The sequence below is a fragment of the Alosa pseudoharengus genome, unplaced genomic scaffold (genome assembly GCF_046254945.1).
Source record: "Alosa pseudoharengus isolate Yale_2024_CS ecotype anadromous, Long Island Sound unplaced genomic scaffold, YU_APseudo_1.1 YU_APseudo_1.1_scf_10, whole genome shotgun sequence".
Taxonomy (NCBI): Eukaryota; Metazoa; Chordata; class Actinopteri; order Clupeiformes; family Clupeidae; genus Alosa; species Alosa pseudoharengus.
In genome coordinates, this window is record NW_027468565.1 from 9,596,255 (window position 1) to 9,619,080 (window position 22,826).

General features: G+C 40.1%; 2 protein-coding genes across 3 annotated transcripts; both read left to right on the forward strand.

The window, feature by feature from the left end:
- Positions 1-3,597: 3,597 nt before the first annotated feature.
- Positions 3,598-8,951, forward strand: bend7 (BEN domain containing 7). The gene is made up of 8 exons (XM_076272712.1): positions 3,598-3,661; positions 4,317-4,391; positions 4,573-4,875; positions 5,726-5,893; positions 6,982-7,474; positions 8,006-8,024; positions 8,432-8,657; positions 8,803-8,951. Exons 1-8 carry the CDS (start codon positions 3,598-3,600, stop codon positions 8,949-8,951), a joined length of 1,497 nt encoding a protein of 498 aa, XP_076128827.1.
- Positions 8,952-13,147: 4,196 nt separating this feature from the next.
- On the forward strand, positions 13,148-22,395 carry sephs1 (selenophosphate synthetase 1). 2 transcript variants are annotated; one of them, XM_076262882.1, is made up of 9 exons: positions 13,148-13,223; positions 14,690-14,939; positions 15,048-15,151; positions 15,506-15,613; positions 16,090-16,244; positions 16,805-16,895; positions 20,165-20,264; positions 20,502-20,714; positions 20,924-22,395. In XM_076262882.1, the coding sequence occupies exons 2-9, from the start codon at positions 14,747-14,749 to the stop codon at positions 21,136-21,138; spliced, it is 1,179 nt and encodes a 392-aa protein (XP_076118997.1). In that variant the 5' UTR covers positions 13,148-13,223; positions 14,690-14,746; the 3' UTR covers positions 21,139-22,395. The 2 variants fall into 2 exon arrangements, with proteins under 2 accessions (XP_076118997.1, XP_076119007.1); XM_076262892.1 differs by having other exon boundaries at positions 13,205-13,263.
- The last annotated feature ends 431 nt before the right edge of the window (positions 22,396-22,826 follow it).

Sequence of the window (22,826 nt, forward strand, 5' to 3'; positions counted from 1 at the left end):
TCTTGAGAAAAATAACAAATTAATATTAACACTGAATAACATTATCACTAAATTAGTCTACTAAAGCTTTTTTTCTATTAATTCTTAAATTCTGAAAGTACAGTTCACTATTTCACTTCATATTACTTACTGATAACATGTATATGCGCCAGAACTGAGTCTTGGTTCCCTTGATAGTGGTGTAACCTTTACCTTCAAAACTAATCTCGCCACCATTTGCTGCCATCCTCTTGAAAGATTGCTGTTCCTTGAGTAAATTTATTTCAGCAAAGTAGCATCACAACTTAATTTTGATAAAAATAGTATTCTCATGCACATTTCGGTCAAAAGGCACGGAGAACATGACAGCAAGGCGGCAAGCTACAGACATATTTTTGACAATGTCATAGGTGAACACTCCATATGGTCCCTCTCCTTTTGTAGGGTATTGCCGAATCCACAAATCACTTGTTTGTCTGTCTTCACACCAATCACACAGAACACAATGGGGAGATGCTTCATTGGATGACCTTTAACTTTTGTGATTTAATACTTAATACAGATCATAAAACTTGACTCACTGTGGATTTGTGAAGGAGGCATCCATATAATAAACGTCAATAAGCGCTTTTCGGTCAGTCAACTCTATGTCATGGTGTCTATAAGCGTTAGGATTATTCTCCCTATAGGGGTCTGTTTATTTCAAATGAGTAGCCCTCCATATGATTTCCCTCAGGTAGCCGTCATTCCCAAAAAGGTTGCCTTAAAGCAATATATTACTTGTCTCCACAATTACCGTCCCATCGCAGAAAGACAATAGGCCTACATATTATTGTTAGACAGGCATGCAGGGCATTACCCCATACCACCTAGACATCGTGGTAGGTTATCCATGAATAAACCTACCTATCAGATTTTGTGTTCGTTTTTCCACAGAAATTCCAACACCCAAGGCCACCTGTAAGTGTGTGTGTGTGTGTTTTGTCTGCGGAGACTAACTTTTAGTAAGGAAAAATTACATCTCAGTTGATTAGATTAGATTAGATTCAACTTTATTGTCATTATGCAGAGTGAGACAACAAAATGCAGTTTGCGTCTAACCAGAAGAGCAAAAAAGCAGAAAAGTGCAATTTGATATACAAGGCAGGTGGTGCATAAACAGTATAACATATATGTGCAGTGTAGACAATAGTATACATTTAAGAAGTTGGGATGGTTTACAGTAATATAAATTAACTACAAATATGTGCAGTATATTAGCAGTAACCTTATAAGAATAGATATGGACAATTATGCAGTATGAACAAACAACATGTAGTACAGATATGTGCAGTGTAATAGCAGTGACATTATAAGAGTAAAAATAATATATATGCAGTGTATTAACAGTAATATATTATAAGAAAAACAGAATAAATATGGATATTCAGTATGAACCGTATACGGTATACAGTATACAGTTGTGCAGAGAAAGTAAGAGAAAGGCTCCATTCCTATGGTGTACATCAATTCTCAAGCACATTTGATGGCTGATGAGTGACAAGTCTGTGCTGATGAGGCATGCAGCATGCTGCACTAAATCACTTCAGCAAAGGACAAGAGACAAATACATAAATAAAGTAGACAGGCTCCAGAAGGCTGTAGACAGGCAGCAGTTTTCAGATTACATTATGTGCTTACATAATTGCAAAAGGGTTCTCTAAATTAGCCTTTTAAATTATATCAGATTAAACAGAATGTGCCTTTGGAACATGAATGGTCGCTGATAATAGGCAATGTAGATATTGTATTAAAGATCAGCCATTTCTTTCTACAACAGTCGAGAACCCTTTTGCAATTATGTAAGCACATAATGTAATCTAAAAACTGCTGCCCTGATTAAAAAAACAATGCAACTCAGCTGGTATTCTCTCTATGGAGTAGAATGGAAATTTGAATGGAAATTTCTTAGTCACCCCAAACTTTTGACCAGTAGTGTATTTTCCACATGGAAAACATATTTATTTGTAAATAAAGAGGCTCAAAATAGAGGATAAATTATGGGTAATATGCAGAGATGGTAAAATTACACCCTTTCCATACTCAAGTAGAAGTACAGATATTTGTAAAAAAAAGACTCTATAAGTAGTGATTCAACTTCTTTACTCAAGTGAAAGTAACAAAGTGCAGGCTGTGAAATGTATATAAAAGTAAAAAGTATCCTTTTTGAAGGACTATTTTACCATTGCAGACTTTAGCCTACAATGTTACATTCCAATTTAACAACTGTACAACAACTGTTACTAACATCTAATTGTCCCTATGGCATTTCATAAAAAAATCAAGCAAGCTTGTTACCTACCTACCAAGCCAAAGATAAACTTGGAAAAGATGGAAAAGGAAACAAAGAATATGATGTTTTGACATCTGTACATATTCTGATGAAGCACTGAATTTGATGAATACTGTACATTTTCATTATCATGTAACTGTTTTAGCGCTGCTCCTTAGGTGGCACCCCTACAGTTGCAAAGTCAACCCCCCTTTTTGCATTACTATTGTCCCATAATTTTAGGTCAAAATCAGCCTTGATATTGGGAAAACACACTAGGTGCCAATGTCCAATAAAAACTATTGATAACTTGTCTCAAATGTATTAACACAAAAGTAACACGACTTTTGAAGAGTTTTGAAAATGTAAGGAGTAGAAAATACAGATATTTCTGTGAAAATGCAGGGAAGTAAAGTAAAAATAAAAATAAATACTCCAATAAAGTACTTTACTATTTATTTTTACTTTTACTCTCATTGACATTTATGCTACTTAAGTAGGCAGACGCTATAGCTGGCAGCTTAGACAAACAATCAGTATATCATAACCTATGTATTATTATGGAAAGCCCCCATGTGGAGGTGCTCAGAGCTCTACAACCCTTTCAGGCTGCCAAGTGCATCCACAGCCAGAGTTGCTTGTGAGGGAGACTGTGCAGGGGGAGACATATTCTTCTGTTTGCACTGTAGAGTAAAATAGTAAAGTGTAGCGTAAAGCTGGCCTATTTGCCATAACTTCAACCCATAAACTAAGAATAGCCTTATATAGCTGAAAAAGATGACACATAATTACATTTCAAAGCAGTTTATTCCCAAAATTGGATGTGGGCTTAATCTCAGTTCAGCAACATAACATAGGCTACTCATCGAAATCGTACTAAGTCTGAAAGTGAGTCTGACAACGCAAAAAACTTTCTTATGTTAACTGCAGTCCGTTCGACTCAGCCCTAATCTGGATGCTCATATTTGTGCCCAAAATATTAAGCTACCATCAGGTGGCGCAAAGGAATAGATGTGACGAATTTTTAACTATTAAATCGTTTATTTATTTACATCACAAACGAGCATCTCCCCAAAGGACACAGTCTGACAGCAACAAGCATTATATCTGGTAAGAGTGAGTTTAAAAGTCCGACGTGTGCGAGTAAGCAAGAGTTGTCCGAGGGAAATCGAATAACGTAAATAACGTAATGAAGCAGACTTTTGGTTGATTAAAGAGACGGACCCTCGTCCTGCTGAGGATTCGGAAACGTTGCGAGATCTTGGCATCCTCTGACACACCTTTTACGACGTTAATTTGGGAGAAGGATGGAGTTTGCTGAGAGAAGAAGGAGCAGAAAATCTCAGAGCTTTAAGCTCATAAATGATCAAGGTAAGTGAAAGCAGACGACACGCGTCTGCTCTAAAATATTGCACGGACGACGTTGTCAGAAAGCAGACGTTGCCGTCTGTAGACAATAGGGCAGCGAGGAATACGTCAGTCTTCAGGAATGCACCTGTTAGGCTATGTCTGGATAATTTGTATATGTATCCAAGCAGCATAAAACAAGCACAAATGGAAAACGTCGATTGTCCATGACTGAGAAATGTTTTCTGTCTTCTATGTGTTATTATTTGGCATATTAATGAACCTGATTGAGTCTGACCTCTATTTAACTGCCCATTCATTATTTAATAAAATGCACTGACATAATACGTGAGTTGCATGTTTAGCCACCCCACCCCCTGGTAAATTGTTATGCTCTAGGAATAACATTGATTGTAGTCTGGGTATACTTGTTCCTCCTGGTACCTACAGGTGGTAAGGGGGAGGGGGTGTTGAGCACGTCATGATGCACCCCCCCCCCCCCTTCTTTTCTTGTCCAGGATGCTATCTGCTAATGCATAATATGACTCCAGTATAGTTAACAAATAAATTAGTCTGGCAGCATTGTAGTCTATGTGTCAGTTTGATGAGAAAAATGGTAATGATTCAAAGTTCTGATTTTACACTTGGTTAATTAAGCAACCCAAATTTGACTCCACAGAATTTAAATCTGAGTGCTTTGACAGTGCAGTTAATTGTGCTGTCAATGGGGAATCAAAAGAATGTGTGACTGAAGGTAAGACAAACATGTCTTTAAAAGACTAACCCAGTAAATACATTTGAATTTCAGAGATTCTCATTGTCTTAGTATTTGTTGTTCTTTTGGTCACCTTGTCATGCTGCATGTCTGATAACCACACACGTTTGTACGACATTATAATTGTCAGTTATCTGTCACTCTCTTTGTATCTTGTCAGCTTGGTACGAGGATGAAGGAATGGAGATTAAAAGGCAGATTACTGGTATGATGCATGCGCTAAATGACAAAACAGGCCGGGTCTATCAGCGTGTGGGGAGAGAGGGGGAAAACCTTAAACAGGAGCCCCAAGATGAGCTTCTAAGCTGGGCCTCGCCGACTGGTCTAGACCCTGAGGAACCCCAGCACAGTGCCTGGACTTGCAGTCCCCAGCCAAACAACCACCTCACCTCTGGGCAATATGGCACCCGGTCCAAAACCCAGAAGATGCTCAACCTGACCAAAGATCTAAGTAACAGCAATGGTAGGATTGTGGTTTGTCTTGTGAAGAGAATAGCTGTATTGAGTATGGAGATGTGAGACACAGTGCTCGCCTTGGTTATTAATGTCAAAGAGAAATAGCAATATTGTGATTATAAGCCAAATCTTTTATAGTGATACTGCCGCATTTGTATGAGGTGTTGCTAAGTAACCAGGATCTGCTGCAAGAGCACTGTGTTGATTAGGGGTGTGTGTGTGTGTGTATGTATGTGTGTGTGTGTGTGTGTGTGGGGATGTATGGGTGCTTCTTTCGATCACATTTATTAGAAACAGAGCTCCTTAATCTAGACTAGACTTTAGTAATGAGATAGAGGAGGCAACACAATCTCTTTAATACGACCTCAGATGCTGAGTGAGTGGGGATGGGGGGGGGGGATGGGGGGGTCAGAGAAAGGCTAATGTCTAGCTTGGTTGTGAATAGGAGAATGTCTAGACAGTTCCTGACAGACAAAGTCTCACACTCAGAAGTGTCTGGAGGCTGTGTCACCAGACGGCTTGCGCACTCTTGTTCACTCACACACACACACACACACACACACACACACACACACACACACACACAGACTAAGAGTTGTCTTCTCTGCCAACATTTTGAACAAATGGATACAGAGTGGACACAGTGCACACGCTGTCCCTGTTCTTCTAACACACACACACACACACACACACACACACACACACACACACACGCACACACACACACACACACACACACACGCACACGCACACACACACACACACGCACACACAGAGGAGGAGGTGGAGGAGAAGGGCAGACGTTATTGCCTTCAATTATAATTTAAATCATGGTATGGCATATCACTATGTGAAATAATATGTGGTCATACTGTATGTCTCACCTGGTGCAGACATGGCACTCCCTCAAACTTCAGTGGCCAGCACAGAGAAGCCCAGCTGCTGTATGTGTAACTGCAAGAACACTTTACAGGCCATCCTGCTGGAACTCCGCTCCATGAGGAAACTGATGCAGACACAAAAAGGTCACTCCAAATTTCACACACACACACTTATACACACATGCACAAGCACATATTTCCATTCCATTCCATTCCACTCACACACTGTATACTCAATTATTTTCTTCTGGACACATGGTACATAAAAACCCTGTTAACACATTGTTTTAAAATGCATCTTCGGCGATCTAATCAAAAGTAAATCTATGGTGTCTATCTAAGTGTCTATCATGGTCAAAGTGTCTGTCGAGGTGTCCAGCTGACCTTGTGCTCTTTTTATGTGTATGTTGAGGATTTTATGCCTTGACAATGAAGAGTGACAGGAAGTGAGTTAGTGAGAGTGATAGGGTGGGGTTGGGAAGTGCTCCTGAACCAGGGTCCCCGTGGGCACCCATAACTGATCATGGTATGGATGCCAGGGATGCACCAGGATGCAGTCTACCTCTGACGCATTTTAAAGGGACACCAGGCAACGTTTTTGTGTTAATTAATCATCTTCGTAAGTTGGTATATGGTTAAATGACATTACAGGGCGAATGAAGACTCTCTCGCCCGCCCCTACTCCTTGTAGGAAGAATATCCCACTTGCAAGTTCGGTGTATCCTACCCGCCGACCTTCAGTCACACAAAGTCTCAGACATCGCGAGAAGCAGGTTTAGTTTACATCCTGCATCCCCAGCACAGATGCAAGCTAACGCTAGCAATTGTTGCAAACGTGTGTATAATGGCATAGCCGGCGAAGAAGCAGCGAAAACCCTTGACTGAAGATGCAAAGAAAAGGAAAAGAGCTTTAGACCGAGCGAGGGCTCGCACACGTATCAACACGTAGGGGGAGCTTCGTAGAGAAAAACCATCAGGCTTGCCTGGTATCCCTTTAAAAGCATGTCTAAACAGGGTTAAAGACAGGTCAAGTGATAAGATAACAAAGGCCCTCTTTATATCAGTATAATATTGTAAATATATACACCTATAACCACTGAGTCTGTGAAGTCTATTCCAGATAACTGATTGACTGAGGTATACGCTGAGTCATATTGACTATCTGAGAGTCGCTCTCACTGAGCCTTTAACATTACATGATTGACAACTACAGGACTCCCCCTGTCCCACAGGAACTCAGGAGAAGCAGGTTGCCCTGAGCAACTCTTGCTCTGCCCGCTGCCCTGTCACCAGGAAGAGAGCGCGCAAGAGGAGGCCTGTGCACAGGGTGGCACCGCTAAACAAACCCTCCAGCGGGGCTGCACCATCATCACAACCCCTTACAAACCCTCTGCCAGACTCGTCCGAACAAAGAGAGAGGACTGTGTTGGACCCGATGGCTCCAACTACGTCTAGCCCTGCCCCCTCTTTTGTGACCACTCCTGCTTCCCTCTACAGTCCAATCACAGGACCAAACTCAGCTGAGGTACAGCAGGCATGCCAGGCAACACAAATGCATGCCTTGAGATATCTTTATTACGATAATCTTAATCATTGTAAGTATGCATGTATTTTATTGTGGGACATAATCAGTATTATCACCTTTCCTTATCTTGCGAAGGATCTCTGGAATGGATCAAGCTGGCTCCATTTTAAATCTGTGGATACTGTCTGGAGATGGAGACTGTAACATTGCATTACTTGATCATTTATTTATATTAACTAGTGCAGTGAAAACACCTTTTTCCTGTAGAAAACCTGTAGCCCAATTACATGCCTGCAGGTAGGCATTCCTTTAAAAATAGGATGATAGGAAAAAACATCATTCCAGCTAAGCATTCAGCAATGCTTATAATAAACATGCTGTAGCTTAAGCGTAATGTAAGCGTCGTTGCACTGGACATTTTTTACAGACCAAAATGACATATAGGCCTAACAGTAACAACTGTTTTGCCTTAAGGCTATGTTTAGCCTAAGAACTTCATGATGGAGAAGACAAACACCCTTTTGTGGAGTGATTCATCATATGACATTTGCAATTGTGACTTTCCAAAAACAGTCTCTGGCATAAGTTACGTCACACTCTGCGCCTGTAGCTGAAGTGGGCAAAGCAACCTATCTCTAAATACTTACCATGAGTTTGCCATTCTGAAACTGTCCCTAAATTTGGGACCTAGCTGTTGAAAGTGTCGCTTGTTTCGACTCGGGACCACGCAGTTGTCAAGACACCTGCCAGGTTTGAAATCAGTTGGAGAGATCTGAGATCAGAGAGATGTGCAAATAACAGACAAACAAGCACACACAGACACACACAAAGGCAGCAATTAATTTGTCTCAATGGTTAATCACATTCAATCACAGTCACATCTATGATTTCATATTTACAGTATGTCATCCTCAGTGTTTGACAAACAGTGAAGCTCAACTAACAGGAGTGCTGTACTTCTCATGCTCACCAATCAGAAGGAACCCAACTAAAAACAAATTTGGAATAATTAACTGAAGCTTGACTTTCAAAAATTATATTGCAATATCAGAAAAATTGCACTTTTCCCCAAATCGTGCAGGCCTATCCCTTTACCCATATGTTAATTTCTCTCTCATTGTATACTGTAAATATCCATGTCTGTATGTCTCATCCAGCCCGAGGTCCAGCTGGCAGAGGACTATGATGTCTTCATTCCCAAGTCCCAGCTGGACTCCATCCTGGTCAACTACACTCGCTCCGGGAGCCTGCTCTTTAGGAAACTGGTGTGTGCCTTCTTCGATGACACCACGCTGGCCAACTCCTTACCCAATGGGAAGAGAAAGAGGGGCCTGAATGACCACAGAAAGGGACTGGACCAGAACATAGTGGGTGCCATCAAAGGTGGGCATTTGATGGGTACAAGACAGTGTCAAGATAACTTTATTATAGTGTTAAGATAACTTGTACAATATTCACAAGTGTGTGTGTGTGACTGAGTGAGTGTGTGTGTGTGTGTTTGTGTGTGTGTGTGTGTGCATGTTTACAGTTTTTACAGAGAAGTACTGCACAGCAAACAGAATTGAGAAGCTTCCAGGGGCCAGGGACTGGGTCCAGATCTTGCAGGACCAGATCAAACTGGCTCGCAGGAGATTAAAACGAGGTGTGTGCATATTATGTCTGTTGTGTTTATGCTAATAAACAGTAAGTGCATTTTTACTTAAATGGGCACATTTTCTAAGATGTAAGAGTTGTCAAAATACCAGGAAAATAATAAGTAAACAACTTACACACAACTTACAACTTAACACAACTGACTGGCTGTAGTCCTTTCCAGGATCATTTAGCTAACTGAACTGAAAACTACAGCCCCATTGGTGCGCATGACCCCCCTGGTTTTATGCTGTATTAAAAGATTTGTACTCTTCTGTTTAAATTCAGCAGAGACAGTTGCAGATGGTGATGAGACTCGCCTCAGGCAACCTTCTCACACCACAGGTGAACATATACACACATATACACTCATCCATAATAATGAAGAATAATCAACACTAAAAAACCTAAAGCTTTTCTAGATGATTAATCAGAAGGATATCATATAGGCCACCAATACTCCCTTGCATTTTAAGGAATTCCTTCAACACATACAGTGCCCTCCACATTTATTGGCACCCCTGGTACACCTGATTAAAAAGAGGTATAAATGATCTTTTGGCACAAACAATTAGGAAAAATCCAACCTTAAGGGGAAGCAAATATATTCTGAGAAACATACCTCATAAAGAAATAGTGCCATAATTATTGACACCCCATACTTTGTTAAGCCTCCATCATAAAACAGCTTGTAATCTTCTCCTATGACATCACATCCATAACGTTTCCTTGGTCCTTTGCATTCCCCTCTTTGACTGTTTTTCTATGGAGTTTACACCAGGGGACTGAGATGACGATGGCAGAAGCTCGCTTTTGTGTTCAGTAAACCATTTTCGTTTTAATCTGGACATGTGTTTTGGTTCATTGAATGATCCTATCATGACCCACTTTTAGTGTCTTGGCAGAGATTCACAGATTTTCTTTGAAAATGTTCAGGTTTTTCTTGGATTTCATAATACCAAGAAAAACCCAGGGCCTTTGGAATCAAAACAGCCCCACAATATCACAGGCCCTCCACTGTAATTATCATTAGGCATGGGGTTCTTTTCAGTATAGTCAATCTTCTATGTACACCAAACACAGAGTGTTTCTTCCCAAAGAGTGCAATAGACTTCAATTCAAGACCACTTGAAGATCACGATTCAAGTCACTGTGGCATTCAGTAACCCCAAGATAATACTTTGTTCTGTAACTCTCCAACAGTGATTCTTATGGAATTCATTGTCTCTATCTTCATCCTCCTCACTGTGTGTGGGGGTCCAAACAAGTTTGTTGCATTTTCAGTTGATTGGAACCTTTTAATTATTGTTTTAACTGTTAATATGTGCATTTTTTTTTTACCGAGCATCTACTTTTTATAGACTCACAAAGGTCAACACACTTTTTTTTATTTGCGTTTAGCATATTCTCTTGTCTTTCCCATGATTAAATATTTTATTTTCATACCTTAGTGGAAAAAGGCATGGATTACTGCTGAAAGTTCACAGACAATATGATTAACTTCTAGGGGTGTTAATTGTGGCATGTGTTTTTTTGTTAAATCTTCTTCATATATTCCTTTTTCTCAGAAAAATATGTTTCCCTCCAAGGTTTAATTTTTCTCGTTGTTTTCAAGTGATATTACCATAAAGTAAAGTTTTTAGTCAAATTTACCAGGTGTGCCAATATATGGGGAGGCCACTGTATTAGTTTCATTTTTGTATGAAATATAGAGAACAAAAACACAGGGACAATAAACACAATCCATTTTGGAATCTAGCTAATTTAATAATGTATCCTTTTTGTCAATAGAACCTCTTGAGGTCTCTACTCAACTGAAAAATGACGATCATGGACAGACAGGTAAGTGAGGCCATCCACATACAAACCACAAACATACCTGTATACTGTACCACTCTTGCATAACAAAGTGACAGTTTTCTAATCTGGTTTTAGGTGGTGACTGTGTAAAGTCAGACAGTGTCTTTACTATGGAAATGGTTTCCTGAATGTTCAGACTGAAATCACAAGTTCAGTCAAATGAGTTGGCCTGTGCAAAGGATATCAAGGGAGTCCTGCAGAAGGTCTTGCATCTGTTTATGGAATTGCACCAAGATCATGGTCTGTGGTCCTCTCACTCTTCTCTGATACACATTATGGGTGCATGAACGCAAAAATATTTTTTTGGTAGCTTTAAACTAACTTTGACAAGTTTTTGGACTTGGCCTATGTCCAATGTCTTGTAATTCGATCTATAGAAACCAAAGAGACCACATGAAGTACACAGACCAGCGTGGCCATTAAATGACTATTCCAGACACTGATGTTAGTTTTCTCAGTCATTCCCATACAAAATACCTAATCTGATATAAACAGACTGTAATACATTTATAAATTAAATGTATTAATAAATTATGAATGCCATCTAATCTAATCTAATCTGTCATTCTTTATACTACCTCTGTGTATCTGGTTGGAGTATAAAACAGCCTAACATGTTATTTTTTTAAACTCAGAAACTGTATTGTGACAAAATTGTAAACCTTGAGTGAAAAAAATCTTCTGTGGTGTGATGTTACTGAGCCTGTAAGATATTTAAGTATCAATGAACAAACAGCTAAAATAATATTGCAGATTCCTGTGGCCCATTTTGAGAACATTCTCTCTCAGAGACTGGCATCAACATGTTGACCCACTCAAGCTGATATTTTATGTCTTGATGTTGTCATCACAATGAGATTGATTTTTGTGAGAGGCACAGTGGTGTCAATGTGACTGTTTATTAAAGGTCCAGTCCTTGATACTGGGGAAAGGTTGTTGATATTTGAGCACAACAGCCAATCAAATGCACCCTTCTTTCCCCTGACTCAATGTTAAAGCGTGTCCCTTGTACTTGATTGGTTGTCATTGGTCTATGGCTCAGTCAGAGACACTTTCCTATTTACAGAGGGCTGTGTACATGAGGGGTTTTTTGTGGACATACTGAACCAACATCTATGAATGAACAATTTAGTAGAACACAGTGTACTGAATTATAATTTAAGACTGAGGCTTTATATGAATGAATAAATTAATTAATTAATTTAACTAATGAAATAATATGCACAAAATACACCTTTTGTGGTTTTACTTTGTATTTCCCATCTTTCTGAGCTCTTACATCATGTAAGACTTTTAATGATTTAAAGATTTGTACAGTATTTGTCCTGAAAAAATATTTTGCACTTCAATGATCTTAATGCCCTAGACTGGAGCCTAGGTTAAATATGTGTTAGACTGAGACATGCTAGATGGGGAGTTTTGAATTCCATCATAGGAAGGGAGCACAAAAATCAGTTTGTGTAATTGAAGTTTACGCAATGCTTATTTTGCCTATTTGGAAACAGCACAACAGCGCTTTTGAAGTTATATGTGAGCACTGAGCCCACTGTCTGACTGAGTTAATGTTGTGGTCTGTCACTAATGTTTTGTGAAGTGTAGCATATTTTGTAAACTAACCACTTTGTGCTACTATTTTCTCTGCCACGTGTCTGCCTGATGTTTAGCGCCTTACCTGGCTTTTATCCCTCTTTCCCAAGCCACCTCATGCCTTTGGGATTGTTGTAGCCTATTCCTGTGAAAAAAATATGTTAACATTTAGTTAAGAGTAAAATAAAATAATTTGACTGTCTGTGTTCAGGTGTTTGTTTCTTATGTAAGATTTACATATTAATATAGCCTACAAAAACATTGTTTTGGATTTTATCTGACAAGATTCATGAAAGCATGCCGACGGTATATCTAGCAGAAATAATAGAGAGAAATAGGAGAAACAGGCAGGGTAGACTATGTCTACAGTGTAGTCTACACTGACAAAAATGTAAAATTATTTGTGTGCATGTGTAGGCCTACTGTAAAACTGAAATGAGCCTTTCTGGGCAAAGGGTAATTTTAAAAGTAAACCCAGTGCAAAGTGAGCGTCTACAGTGGTAAATTAAAGGCGCCACCTATTGTTGACTTTTCTTGCCATTTCGCCATACTTTTCTGCCGTGATTTAAAGGGGAGGAAAAGGCGCCAGATCGCCATTGAAGGACCCATTGCGAGCTTATCCTTTTCTGTACTTTTTTCAGTCAGAAGCTGTAATTTTCCTCAACCACGTCTGGAAACTATGAAAAACATCTGTTATCCTTCGAATGATCTATAAATGATGGTATTAAATAATGTTTTTGTGTCGTAGAATGCTAGTTACTGTGTATTTAATTTCTATTCAGGCAGTTTTTAGGGTCGCCCTTTTAAGTCGCAGTGCACTCTGGGACTGTCCCTGCTCTTGTATCGGGAGGCGCTGCTGAAACGAAACCGGTAAGGAGAAACCGAGGAGCGCAATTAAAGGGGAAATGTGGTATGAATATAACTGTGCCTTATTCGTAAAATCACGAAGAGAGCTCATCAACATATTTCTTTTGCAGCATCACTACCAAATCGCTTTGCAAAATGCGTGATTTATGAGTTATTTACTGTTTGGAAGTGTGTAGAGGCATGTCTCGCATGGCGCGGGTCTTCAAAGGGTTAATTTTTTCCGCCGCCGACATTTTTATAAACAGCTCACCTAGTGTGTTTGATCTATTAAATACTGTTTTTACTCTGCTTTGAGTTTTGCATATCAAGTTTCCGCACATGTTAGAAAATATGCATTCGGGAGTGGCATTAAAAAATACAATTCAAACCTCACTGAAGTACGAAAACGTGCTACTTCAGCCAACTGTTCGCTAGCTCCCTCTTTTGTACTGGCAGTTATCGTTAGCTAGCCTGCAGCTGCAAAATGCGTCTATGATGGCCAATGATGTCAATAAACAGAACTCTATCAGAGGTTAACAGCATGCATAGACTTTAGAGGTTAACAGGATGTTTACACTTACTGGGGATCCTTAGAGGTTCACAGGATGTACACAACCTGCCGATTGTTTTAGTGATGTTTTGCTATAACATCGTTGTAGTAAACTTTACACTTATTCAGTTAATCTGTTCAGCGCACAGAAAAGTTCTGCTTGAGACCGATATGGCTGTGCTGCAGAACTTTTAAAAGTATAGCAACTCCACTAACTGTTAAGTGTTTCGATAAGAAAGTATTTAAAAAGTAATCCAATGCAAACTAACAACGACCAGTAAGAGGTCCATTTGCGGACATCATTTAGCAATTCGCACGGACCTATGACATGTGAAAGTAAAATTTATGTTCTTCACCAGGAGCAAAAATGAACGTGTTTGGCCTTTTCTGTTAATGCAGTTTACATTAATGCACCTGTTTTTGGTATGCGTACCATACATTTTGTTAAATCACTTTTTATCTCAAGACTAATTTGATTATTTATTGATCAATTATTTATTAAAAAATAAAAGATTAAGGGAACACTTAGGTTTTCCACAATTGTTAAAACACACTGTTTTGAAACCTTCCACCCTTTTTCTCCATTCTCAAACTACATTCACAGAATGTCTGACAGTTCTTGCAAATAAAACACTCACCTCAAAAGTTTTACTTGTGCTCAGAACCAAACAGTGTCAGAGAACCGATCCAGTGTATGATTGAAGTGTTCCCTTATTTTTTTTGAGCAGTATGAACTGGTTCATATATATATATATATATATATATATATATATATATATATTAATCAGTTGTTGATGTTCATATTTTATATATATCAGTATATATCAGTTGTTGATGTGGGAGGTCTTCTGTATGATGAATGTCATGAATGAATTGAATGTCAAGGTCAATGATGGTCTAAGAATCTAATAGGGATGGTTTCTCTTTCTCTCCTGGGCAGGACCTAGTAGACTGAAGTGGCCCATCTCTCGTGCTGGCTCCTGTTAATATCCCTAATATGTCTGCCCGGGAGTCATTCAACCCCGAGAGCTATGAACTGGACAAGAACTTCCGCCTAACGCGATTCACAGAACTCAAAGGCACTGGCTGCAAAGTTCCACAGGATGTGCTGCAGAAACTTCTAGAATCCTTACAAGAAAACCATTACCAGGAAGATGAACAATTCCTTGGTGCAGTCATGCCCAGACTGGGTAGGTATTTTCTATTCGCTTGTCGTTCACGGTTTCATCTCTTCTCTGTGATTTCTGTTACATTGAAGTACAATTTTTAACCAGTTTGTGTCTCTGTTTGTCTCAAAGGCATTGGCATGGATACCTGTGTAATTCCTCTCCGACATGGTGGCCTTTCACTAGTCCAGACAACAGATTACATCTACCCCATTGTAGATGACCCCTACATGATGGTAGGCCTTTGTGTGTATTTGTGTTACAAAGTCTGTGCATAGAAAAAGTTACATGCTGGGTCCTAATTGATGATGGGCAAGGTGCAAAGTTGTAAGTCTAACTAAAACTAATTTAATTAGCTGTATTTTATGCACGAGAACTTTGCTGGCTGACAGCCTTTGCAATTTAGCTCGCTAAATAAATTAGGACCAGAGGTCTTTTTAGCTAGTCATTGTATTTCCGAATAGATGTTATGTTTAAACAGTTATGTTTATTTTGCCCTGACTCAGTGTGATTGTGTCAATCTTTGAATCTCTCTTCTCTACATTTATGTTTTTTTTTTTTTTTTCTTTCCATTGTCATCTGGATCACAGGGGAGAATCGCATGTGCCAATGTTTTAAGTGATTTGTATGCTATGGGCGTGACAGAATGTGACAATATGCTGATGCTTCTGGGGATCAGCAACAAGCTATCAGACAAGGTGAGGCTTGTTCTGTTACTCTTTGCCCTATCTTACTTCCCCTTTTCTTGCTATTTCATGTCTCTGTCTTGTCTCCGTGATTCATTCTCAGTAGACGTGTTGAGTTTCACCCTTCCTTATTGTGTCGAGTTGTGACTCGGTGCTGAGCAGATAAAGCCAGCAGGCTCACCATCGTGTGAGTCCAGACCTTATTCACAGTCTCTCTTAATACTCACCACACGGTAGGAATGCAGGAATGGGTTGAGTTTTGCTTGTTTGCTTTAGAGAGAGAAAGGCATGGGACTGTCTATAAGGGGATGGATGTGGGCAAAATGAGGCAGTAAGAGTACCTCCCTGTATTTGTGTCTGCCAGGTGCTGTCGTTCTATAAGTATCAGTTCAAACACTAATGGCACTCTGGTTGTGGTACATGTAGTACATGGAGTATAATGCAAGTGCTGTATGAAGTGATAAAGTGTGGTGTATCTGTGTATGCAGGAGCGAGATAAGGTGATGCCGCTGATCATCCAGGGCTTTAAGGACGCATCGGAAGAGGCAGGCACCTCGGTGACAGGTGGGCAGACGGTCCTCAACCCCTGGATCGTCCTGGGCGGTGTTGCCACCACTGTGTGCCAGCCTAATGAGTTCATCATGTGAGGACACACCTGTTTGCATTTCGATATATGTCCCTCTATCAGACACATGCACAATACACACGCACATGCTAGATCTCTTTTCCACACACCTCGCTCACCTTCTATTGAATATATTTTCTGTCTCTTGTACTGTGTCTCCTTGGTTTTTGGTGACAATGCACAATATAGCAGTATTTAAATATCTGTTTTAATTTAGATAATATTTTCCTAGTGCTCTTGTGTATGGAGTTGTGGTAGTGCCAGAGGTGTTGGGTTAGGGTTCCGACATGAGTGCGGCACAGTCCACTTTCAACGTTCAATCACATTAGATTCTATTGTTTCCAGTACAACCCTGCACACCAACGAACTTTGTTGCTGCGTCGATTGCGATTCAGTTCTATCTTTGCTCAATAAAATCCATTCTTTATCAAATACTTGTCAGTTAAAAATGTTGGCCCTTATGTGCATGGCAAGTGACAGTGCACTCATGTCGGTGCCTCTATCTTCGGACCGCGTTAGGATGTGTCAGAATTTGTATGTCCTCCATGCGTCCTTACGCCATGTCTTGTGCATACCAGGCCAGATAATGCAGTGCCTGGAGATGTGTTGGTTCTCACCAAGCCTTTGGGGACCCAGGTCGCGGTTGCTGTTCACCAGTGGCTGGATATTGTAAGTCTGCAATTTCATGAATTTATCTTTATTGTCTCTTGACCAAAACTTTAGAACAGTTATCTCCCATAAACCAGAGACTATCTGGATATTGAACCATCTTTTTTTTCTAGGATTTATAGTGGATTAGAGAAAACCATATGAGCGATCTGGTCTTATTAGAGTATTTACCAGATACTTGTTTTTTGTTTCATTGTTTCACTCTGCCTCTGTCTATAGATCAGTGTATATGCCCCATTTTTTACCCAAGATGTAAAACCCTGTTTCCAAAGAAGTGGGGAGGCTGTGTAAAACAGTAAAAACAGAATGCTTATGAGTTGCAAAACCCTGTATTTATTTTAAAATAGTGCATTGCCATTGTTTTCCGAAAATATTCAAGGTCTTTACTGAAATGATGTTGTCTGGATGACTGCATGTATGTTACTAAAAAGCTATATCATTCAGCATCAATTATGCCTTTCCAGATGTGTAATCTGCCCATGCCATAGGCATTAATACAACCCTTTACCATCATAGATGCTGGCTATTGAGAACGGGGAGTTTTTAGATTTTGGAACATGTGGCCATTTTGGTTGGTACGCGGATTGGTTACCATGGTTACTTTCACAGAGTTACATAGGGAGACAGAGCTGACAGCGGTTTGGGATTTGTTTTATATGTGACCTGAGCTGTCTTGTGAAAAAAAATGGAAAAGGGGATAGCGAAAGAATAGGCATAGCATAGGCAGGGTGATGGGCAGTGTTGCCACAGTTACCTTGAAAAAGTAATCTGATTACTGATTACTCCTGTAAAAAGTAACTTAGTTACTTTACTGATTACTTGATTTTAAAAGTAACTAAGTTAGATCACAAGTTACTTTATTAGTTACTTTCAGCAGCTGCCGACAACACCCCCAACGCCTCAACATAAAAATAATCGGTTTTGCCAATACTCACTATACTGGAAGTGCATTATAACAGCAATGTATAGCAGACATCCCAACCTAACCTACTTAGATACTGAAATTCAGATGTTTGTTCAATAATGTCTAAGTACACCAAATAAGGAAGGCCTATTGATAGAAATTGTTATAGTAAAATATGTAGATTTTTTGTAGATTTTTTTTTCATGTAGCCTTGGCAGCTAGCCATCTTGTATAGGCCTGAGTAATATGCAAATGAAATTACACTTGTTAAACTCACCTCAACAAGTCTTTTGCAATCATTTAACCCGCCGTGAGCAATGCTAAAGTCGCTGTTACAAACAGTGCAGTGTGCAAGATTATCATTATGTTTTAATCTTTTGAGACAATTGGGTACACTTTTGTGTAGTCTGATGTGAAATGGGTGTTAAATCTTCCTTTTTGAGGGGCACTGACGCTGCCATGAGCTCCTGTTCCTAGATACACTGACTGAACTGATTAATTATGTTTGGGAGAAAAGAGATATAAGCACACTTACACTGAAAACTGATTGGTTGATTTAGCAAAACAGACCAGGATGCTCTCTGTCTTGGATGCGCTTCAGGCACAAACGCACCACTCCTCTCTCTCTCCCTCTCCGTTGTGTGCGCGTTAAGCTCATATGCACACGCGATTTGAAGATTTGAAGTCCGGTCTGGCTTGCGTGTTCTTGTTCGCTCTAGGTTCCGGGAGATTTTATGTAATTTGCGGGCGCCCAAAACTTCGTGAGACTTGGGATGTTTAGCTAGACAGCACTTTGTCGCCAGCACAGAATGTACAATGTACCTTAATGTTGTCGTTTAGCTGACACAAACTCAAAGTAATGACTGATGAAATGTGCATCTCTCTCACTCCCTCCATTGTTGTTTACATTTGTGTCGCTGCGTGGTTTTACACGTGAATTGTCCTCATGCTGAAAACGTGAGCATAGCCTACATGACATTAATCCCCAAGACAAGAAGAATGCAAAGAATATATCTTTTTATTAAGGAAAATGACAAAAATAGTAACTCACAGTAACTTAGATAAGTAACTTTAATCTGATTACTGGTTTGTAAATAGTAGCGCGTTAGATTACTCGTTACTGAAAAAAGTGGTCAAAATAGACTACTAAAATAGACTTACTAAGTAACGCGTTACTGGCATCACTGGATGGGAGCACAAATTGAGAGTTTCTAGTGCGCAAGTCAGGTGTGGTCAGTCTACTGTCGTTAATGGTGAGAATGCACTGTGAAAGGTTGCCCAATGTGATGCTAAAAATGTAGCCTGCCAAAAAATGGCAAGGTTGAAGACAAAGGGATGTTGAAATTTAGTAGCCTATGTAAGGCATGTCAGTTTGGCCCTTTATTTGCGGTTTCTGTAATGTACATTACCGGTCAAAAGTTTTTGGGGTCACTTCGAAATTTCCATTCCACTCCATTATCTCTGCTGTTGTAAAAAGAAATGTCTGATCTTTAATGCAATATCTACATTGCCCATTATTAGCAACCATTCATCCAATGTTCTAAAAGGCACATTCTGTTTATTAATCTGATATAATTTTAAAAGGATAACTGAGAAAACATTGGAGAAACCTTTTGTAATTATGTAAGCACATAATGTAATCTGCCCTGATTAAAAAAACAATGCATCTGATCTCAGCTGGTATTCTGTCTATAATGGAGTGGAATGTTAATTTCTAACTGAGCCCAAACTTTTGACCGGTAGTGTATTTATCAACAAGCTACAGTTCATACATTCACAGCGTCTCCGTGAGCCTCCTCTGACCTCCTAAGCGGGTCATCCTGCGGTTGGAAACGCAAGAAAAACTTTTACTTGTCTTTCCAGATCTACTGCAGTTCGTAATGCAGCAGTGTCATCCTGGCATAGCAATGTTGTTTTAACTTGTTTACTGGTTCAGATTGTGACTTGACCACCTGCCATGGCAGAAGGCTTTAAAACGAGGAGACTTGGCAAGACGTGACGTCAACTTCCCATTCTCAATTGAACTGTGCACTAATAACAAGTTGGATAGTACTTCTCCTCTTCAGCCATCTGAGGCCCCAAAGATCACAGCCATCTAGTATTGTTTTCCCCTTGTTTACGATTTCTCGGTATTCTCTGAATATTTTAATGATGTTATGATGAAATCCCACATTGATGACCATTATTCTTATTTTGCCTTATTTGCCCATACAGGTTTTCACAGAGTGATAATTGTGTCTTGAATGTAGAGGCTTTGAAAGAGCCAGTAGCTTTTCGAGGTGATGACTGTAGTGTCATTCAGCTTGTAGATTCAGCACTACACTGCAGCGACTAACATCAATTTGCTTCAATTGTTCTCTTTTAGCCAGAGAAGTGGAATAAGATCAAGCTTGTGGTAACGCAGGAGGACGTAGAGCTGGCCTACCAAGAGGCCATGGTCAATATGGCCAGACTCAACAGAACAGGTCTGCATTACTCACACACAATGAAATGTACACACACACACACACACAGACACACACACAGACACAAAACAACGTATCTAATGCTAGGGCTGGTGTTTATCTTTGCACACAGTTAAGTGATGTTTGTGAGTGAGAGTTTGTTTGTGTGTGACTGTTGAGTGGACGATTAGGAAGTTGCTGTCACTACACTTTCAAGGCACTGAAGATGAGCGTTGTTGTTTCTGTTTTTCCATGCAGCGGCAGGACTGATGCACACGTTTAATGCCCACGCTGCCACTGACATCACTGGCTTTGGCATCCTGGGCCACGCGCAGACTCTGGCACGGCAGCAGCGGAGCGAAGTGTCGTTCGTCATCCACAACCTACCTGTGCTTGCCAAGATGGCCGCCGTCAGCAAAGCCTGTGGAAACATGTTCGGACTCATGCACGGCACCTGTCCGGAGACCTCAGGTTAGCCACCATGGCAGAAAAGCAAAACAAGCAGTTGCCATATATACCACAGTGCTTCTCAACTGGTATAAATAGTCCTATAGATGCATGTGTTAGCTATTTAACATTTGTGCATTGATTCTCGCAGTCTTATATCTTTGTTTTCTCTGTGCTCTTTCCTCCTCTTTTCCCCTCCTCTCTGTTATCCTTCTGTTAATCTCGTCTGGTAGGAGGCCTCTTAATCTGCCTCCCGCGTGAACAAGCAGCTCGCTTCTGTGCCGAGATCAAGTCCCCAAAATATGGCGAGGGCCACCAGGCCTGGATCATCGGCATCGTGGAGAAGGGCAACCGCACGGCGCGCATCATCGACAAGCCACGGATCATCGAGGTGGCTCCCCAGGCGGCTACCCAGAACGTCAACACTACACCCGGCACAACGTCCTAATGTCCGCCCCTTTTCCCAGCCCTGCCCCAAGCCAAGCCAAAAACCTCACTACTGGTCTCAGCACAGGATTCCACATGGCATCACGTTCTAGAACCATTCTAAAGGGTGTGTATATATGGAGTTGTGTACACACAAGAAATGCAGAGAAACATTTCCTTGGTTTATATATATATATATATATATATAAATAGGAAAGAAAACCTCATCTGCTTAGGTACCAGGGCCTTAAGGGTAGACTGTACATGGACTTGTCAAGAAAAAGTAAAAAAAAAAAAAGAGAGAAGTATAATTCATTTAAAGAAAAGAAGAAAAACATCGGAAACAAAACTTCATTGCCTTTTTGTGTGTTTGTGTTGTTTTCTGTTACCTAACTGTCTGGCAGCTTAGGAGTTGAGCAAGCTTGTTTAATAGGTGATGCTGTTGATTCATCTTGAATCTGTAGAATACCTCTGATTTGTTGCCCCTGAGTCTCTGATTCAGAGGTGCTTTCACTAGCAACACGCTCTGCTAATCCAGACATAGGCAGGTAGACTTTACGTTTGTCCACTTCACTGAGTGTAATGCCTAGTTCTTTTTAGTATAAGCTCTATCGAGGCCTTTGGAAAGTTCAGAGAATGTAAAAGGATGGAAGTCATGTCGCTGATGTACAGGAGGATGAGCCAGGACGTGATCTTGAAGTGTTTTGCTTTCGTTATATTTTTTCAACTGTATGATATATTTTTTTTTGTACCCACCGCTTCCCTTCCATTGCTATTTGATTACATAAAAATGATTTCTCTCTCTCTCTCTGCCACCCCCATCTGTCTGCTGGAAGAACGAGACTGAATGAAGCAAAACCTACTGTATACCTCACTCTGCTCAAGCTCGACCCTCAGCCATCGAAAATAACTGTAGAAAGCCCTGCGCTCTCAGTAACCGCTGCATTGAGGGGCACGCCCACGGTTAAGCATCATTTTACAGCGAATGTAACTTCCGGTGAGATGCAGTTTCTCTCGCTTTGTATAAATACAAAGGTTGTCTTTTCAAAGTAATCGGCGATTATGTTCTGTGTTTGTCAGTTGTTGGTTTTATAATGTACAGTTATCTCTCCTGTTTGTCCCTCCCTCTCTGTCTGCTTTCCCTGTCTCTCCCTATCTATCTATCTATCTTTCATCTCCCTTTCAGCCTGTTAATGGCGCTATAAAAAATGCTTTCTATTAAACAAAATCAGACCCCCTCATCCCCTACCCATCAATAAAACAAATCTTTTTTAAAACATTTTGCGCATTGTAGCTGCTATTATCCATTTTTATTGTGGTGTTGTTATTTTATAGTGTCTGTATTGCAATGGGTAAATGAGTCAGTGTGTTGTTACATGTAACAAAAGAAAACAAACTCAATCAGCTTGGCCCATGCCACATGGATGGATGTGCATTGTGCCTGCATTATGTTTTGTTATTGGAAATCCTATTAATTTAACAGGGTTATTACCCCAGGGCAGACATTGGGAGAACACCAAAGATCTGTACCTTCCATTATCATCCATTAACTGTTTTAGAACCTTAGAATAAACCAAAGCAACCCCCTGTTAGCTATGTGCGCTTATCGCCTGTCAGTAGTGTGTCATTGGTCAGTGCAAATTGTCAAGGGGTGCTTGCATTATTCATGTTTTGTGTCTTTAAAATCTAATGGAGGATAATACTGTTTAA